General features: G+C 46.8%; 1 protein-coding gene across 1 annotated transcript in view; it reads right to left on the reverse strand.

Moving 5' to 3' along the window:
- LOC117442112 (kinesin-like protein KIF20B) overlaps positions 1–5,639 on the reverse strand; it is a 63,536-nt gene that overhangs the window by 35,000 nt on the left and 22,897 nt on the right. The window contains 7 exon segments of the mRNA XM_071202358.1: positions 79–182; positions 1,960–2,268; positions 3,830–3,992; positions 4,082–4,228; positions 4,383–4,454; positions 5,271–5,382; positions 5,502–5,577. Of these exon segments, the coding sequence (XP_071058459.1) occupies positions 79–182; positions 1,960–2,268; positions 3,830–3,992; positions 4,082–4,228; positions 4,383–4,454; positions 5,271–5,382; positions 5,502–5,577 (983 nt within the window).

A 5,639-nucleotide genomic window follows, 5' to 3' on the forward strand; every position in this document is an offset into this window, starting at 1 on the left:
CACACACACACACACACCTCATGACACCCTGACACAGAGAGGTGCAGATTGCAGGTGTCTCTGGTCACATGACCTTACCTGTAGTCCTTCTTCATCGTGTTATAGAGCTCCATGAACTCAGAGCTGACCTCCTCTCTGATCTCAGCCTCGAGGAGGAGACGCAGCGCCGCTTCGCCGTCACCCTGACACACACACATTATTATACACACACATTATTACACACACACACATTATTATACACACACACTGCCATGAGTCAACCAGCACGCCACACACACACACACACACACACACACACACACACACACACACACACACACACACACACACACACACACACACACACACACACACACACACAAGGAGCCGGGCACTTTAGATTGTAGCTGCTGTGCGTTTGATGATCAACAGTTACTTTATTCAAAAGTTACTTTATTTGAATAACATTTTGTATTTCTTTATTTCCAGCTGGTGTGAATGCTCTGTGTTTCCCCTAAATACAAATAGCGGCGGCGCAGCTTTATGTATTTAAAATTTATTTTAAATAATAATATTAGCTGCTGCTAATTGGCCTTCTTTGTCTGCTCGCTACAGCTGCACATATACGAGTCCAAGAGAAAGTCTGGATGGCCTGCGCTCCCAAGATGTGATCAGATGCTGGTTCCTCCAGTGAGAGCACGCGGCCCCCACAGCGGGAGCAGAGGCTCTCAGATGGAATCAGTAGCCGCGTTCACACTGCGGGACTTTCCCCACAAAGGTTCATGGAACTTAGTTCATCAGAACTCTGTACGATGGGCGCTGCAAGTGATGGAAGCGGGGGATGTTGGCTTATCAGGCGCCCGCAGCCACAGCCAAAGTGCGAGCGAGAGAGCGAGGGAGAGATGGCGCACCGGTACCGGCGCTGTTGTTATTAGCATCTGGTGCTAGCTGCGCTAACGGATATAAGAAGCAGATGTTTCTACAGCCAGGCTGGAGGAGAGCTCTCCTGTCAGACGGAGGCTCAGTGAGGTGAAGGCTGAGGGTTCAGATAGTTCACTTTAGTCTAAGTTATCTCAGTGGGTCTCAAACGGTTTGACAACACATTATGTAAACACATATTTAAAAGGCATAAATAAAAACAGGTTTGAAATCATTCCAGGATCTACTGGACAGTAGATCTATAGTGTCTCTAGGACAGTGAACAAAACTATCGTTTAAAACTGGAGAGATTAAAATAAATGCATAAATAGATAAATGTTAAGGTGAAATAAGATATGAATGAACAACAAAAATGAATTAAGCTACATGTATTTGTTATTGGCTGTGGTGGGTTACTGGTTATGCTCACATACTTATTTGATTATTAAAATGTAAACCGATCTTTCTCATCTGGGTGTTTAGAGTTCCCCTAGATCAGGTCTCTAGTAGTGTGTGCTCAAAGTGCACCAGATTGAAGCTTTTCACTTTAAAATGTTCAAACATCTTCCCGGGGGGGCATGCCCCCGGACCCCCAGAGGATGAGCCGTCCACCCCCAATTCAAACATGTTCATACAATACTGAATACATTTGAAGACCTTTTGACGTCAATACGTTTCTGGTTTTGTAGGGTATTTGTCTCTTGTAGAGATGTTTCATTTATTCTTTATTAAATCTCGCCTAGAGCAGCAAATAGTCTGGCACCGGCCCTGGCACGACGCCTCGAGAGCTTTCTTGTGCTGGCAGACACATAGAACCAAATTGGCGGCCGCACTTCGCACACACTAAGAGACTCCACGCGCTCACATCGTGCCTGAGCTGCCTCTGGGAACCTGAACATTCAGGACCAGCTTTATCCCCACGAGGGATTTGACTTGGTGTCGTGGTGCAGACATGAAAGTAAAACTAAAAAACACAGACACAACTATTTTAAGAACACTATAATAATAATAATAATAATAATAAAAAAAAGATAGTAAAATTAAAAATAAAGCAGTATTTACATTGGAATCGAATATGGTCCCGTCTCCCTCATCTTCCTCCTCGTCTTCCTCTGCTCCGGCCTCCAGTACTGTTCCCTCCATGGGACTCTCCTCTTCCTCCTCCTCCTCCTCCTCCTCTTCTTCTTCTTCTTCCTCCTCCTCCTCTCCCTCGTCCTCCATCACGTCCTCCAGACTTGTCTCCCAGGCCACCATCGAGCTCTTCCTCTTTGTCCCGCGCTGCTCCGCCTCATCCATGATCAGAGACACTTCCAGAGCCGACCTGTGGGGGGCGCCGTCCACCGGCGGCGGCTTGGAGCTCAGCAGCACCACCTGTAGAGAGAGAGGAGGGTGCTTAACACAAGCCCCCAGGAAGTGCGCCGGACTCTGAGGAAACGGCGGCACTACACTTCCGTATCAGTCGCTGGGCCCGGAGACACTTTTTAAAGAGACGTCTGTAAATCGGTGTTTCATTTTTAAACTAAATAAACGACCCAGTGTGAACATTTGTTCTTATTAAAAACATTCGTTCCTCAAGTTGTAAAATGTGCTAATAACGTTATTCTGAGTTATTTCCCTCGGCATTATGAACGCGCATCTAACCCACGGGACCGCCCGCCCGGCACGTTCATGTGACGTGTTCAGCACCACATGCGTTTCTCTTTACCCATGGATGCTCAATAACAACGGATTATATGATTATATGAATACTTTCGTGACGTTTCGCTCTCAACAATTGGGCCATGTTGTCTTCATGCACCAATGAGCAACTCTCAAAGGAATGAACGAGGCCCCGCCTCCCACGCTGTATCCAGTTCATATCAGACATCCAGGGTTCAACAGTCTGATGGCCTGTGGGAGGGAACGGTCTCTGAGCCTGGGGCTTTTCGTCCCGATAGGAGGGTATCCTACCAGAGGAACGGCTAAAGGCCTACACACCCAGCTGACACCAAAGAACACGTCCCGACGGACACGACTGTTGTGTCGCCTCACGTCTCCGCGTCTTGGCCAACAGTCACACTGGAACACACCGCAAAGACTTCAGCCGACGGCCAAGTAGCACGTACGAACTGCGCATGCGTGAGTGGCAATACCTCTCCTCACCAGCAGGCGGCGGTAGTGTGTATTCGTCATTCAAAAGAGGCCACCAGAAGACAGACTGCGTGATGAATACAAACAGCTGGAGCCAAGCAGCAGGGATGAACTACGCCAACATGCTAACGGCATCGGTGCAGTGGCTCTTCAGTGGGCGAGATGTAGCAACGACGTGCCTCTCCTGCTATCTGGGTTCATTCTTTTAATCACACAGCGTTAAGATGAAATTAAAATGTGCCTCCATAACAGTCAGCATTATTATTGGTTTAACTACTAACGGTATATTTTTAACACATTTGAAAATGACCATCTGGAACAATACTGCAGATTGTGGACAGTAACAAAGTACATTTACTTAAGTACTGTACTGCTCCACTCCCATTCAGGCAAATAGTGTTTCGCTAAGCTGAACAGCCAATCAGAGAGATTTATTTTGCCGCAGCCGAAAAGACACGACGGGGCGACAGGACGCTCATCGAAGGCCAGACATCTATCGACGGCCATGATAAGACCTGAAGCTTCGGACCCCTGGGAGTTCAGGTATGTCCACTTTCTGGTTTAAACCTTCTCAGATTTCTCAATTTGTACAGAAATGTAAGTTTTCTCCAAATTAGCTTTTTTCAGAATTTTCTCCAAATTTGACTTTTTCAATTTTTTAAAACTTTTTTCCAAATGTTCATTTTTTTAAACTTTTACCCGCACTCGGAATTTGACTTTTCAGAATGTTCTCAATTTGAACTTCTTTTGGCGAGTCAGCGCACATCTTACACCGTCATCTAGAAAGAGTTGACAATCTGACCTTTTGGGCGAGAGCGGAGAACTTGAGGACGTTCAGCGTCTCGTCGAAACACGCAGAGTTCCTGCTGATGTTCACCACCATGGAGACGCGCCCGGCACCACAGAAGAAGAACTGCAGGAAGTGAGTCAGCTTCGACTCCCTGAAGGGAACGTGGTGCTGGATCCTGGAACATCAATTCATCATTACTCACCAATTACTGAGTGTGTGTGTGTGCGTGTGTGTGTGTGTGTGTGTGTGTGTGTGTGTGTGTACTTGGCGTGCTGGTTGACCCTCATGGCGCTGATGCACTTCCCCAGCGTGAGCAGAGAGGTGTTGATGTTTCCCGACTCCTTCAGACGCTCCCCGCTGTTCTGAGTCCGCGAGCAACGCTCGGAGCCCGCCAGGTCACACAGAGACAGCCTGAAACACACACACACACACACACACACACACACACACACACACACGTTTGAATGAACAAAACGTGCTTCAGAATAAATCAATGATTGTGTGGTTTTGATCAGAGGGCATTCTGCCCCCTCTGATCAACCCCCTCGTGTTCGTGCTCTCTCACTCGCTGATGCCCAGGACTCTGGGAACGCCGGCGTCTGCGATGCGCAGGACTCTGATGGAGAAGATGCTGTGGCTGCAGGGCGACACAGAACGCCTGGCATCAGTATACGATCAAAACATCGCCCGTCAGCGCCTTTCACAATCACATTTTGAAATGTTCAAACGAAGTTTCTAAAGAAATACTTTGCACAGAATTCCCTCAAAGCTAAAGCGCGTTCCTGTGATTTCTGAATTCTTTACTTTTGTTCAGGATTTTCTGAAAATGTTCAGTTTTTTCAGGATTTCCCCAAAAATGTGACTTTTCAACATTTTTTCACACTTTTCTGAAAATGAAATGTTTCTTTTCTCAAAGCGTGACTTCAGTCTGGAGCTCGACTTCCAGCCCTCACTGCTCACGCTCAGAGGGGAAGGTCGAGCCCAGAGTCTGATCGCTGCAGGAACATATCGGTTATTATTATTATTATTAAATTAATATACTAATACAAACAACATGCCAACATGTCTAACATTTTTCAGATTTTTCTAAGAATTACATTCTTCCTGAATTTTTACAACATTTTCGGAAAATGTAATGTTTTTTTCTGAATATTATTTTTTTCAGAATTTTCCCAAAAAGTACTTTTTACAGAATTTTCGCTAATTTTAATATTTGTTCATACTTTTGTGAAAATGAAAAGTTTCATTAAAGTTAGAGTGCAGGAATATATCGGTTTACATGAAACATATCTGTATTCCTGCACTGACTGCACGTTGAAGTATGAATGCTTGTTGTTGTTGTTGTTGTTGTCTCTTGCTTGTGACGGCCCCTTGCTTGAGGAGCAGCTCTACTCCTCTCGTACCTGTGGCAATAAGGGGTTCTATCTATTCTGTGAGCCTTGTGTTTGAGCACCTCCTGCTGGACAGACTGTTGAGGCGCGTGGAGGAGAAGCTCTGGTTCTTCCTCCCGATCTTCATCACCCGGCACGCCTCCTCGGAGCTGCTCGCCTGCACCCAGCGCAGGTCTGCACACAGAGGGGTGAGATGCAGCGCAACACGACACACATACATGAACTAAAGCTACTCGTCACGCGTGCGTCTCTGTCGCCACGGTTACTGCAGAGCTGATACAACATGTGATCACCTTTGATGAAGGAGTTCCCCTTGACGTCCTGGGACAGACGCAGCGCCGTCCTCCTCTGCTGGCCGCCGCCGGGGACCTGAACGCCACACACACGCCTTTAACTGTGTGTGTGTGTGTGTGTGTGTGTGTGTGTGTGGG

Source organism: Pseudochaenichthys georgianus, unplaced genomic scaffold, assembly GCF_902827115.2.
Source record: "Pseudochaenichthys georgianus unplaced genomic scaffold, fPseGeo1.2 scaffold_296_arrow_ctg1, whole genome shotgun sequence".
Taxonomy (NCBI): Eukaryota; Metazoa; Chordata; class Actinopteri; order Perciformes; family Channichthyidae; genus Pseudochaenichthys; species Pseudochaenichthys georgianus.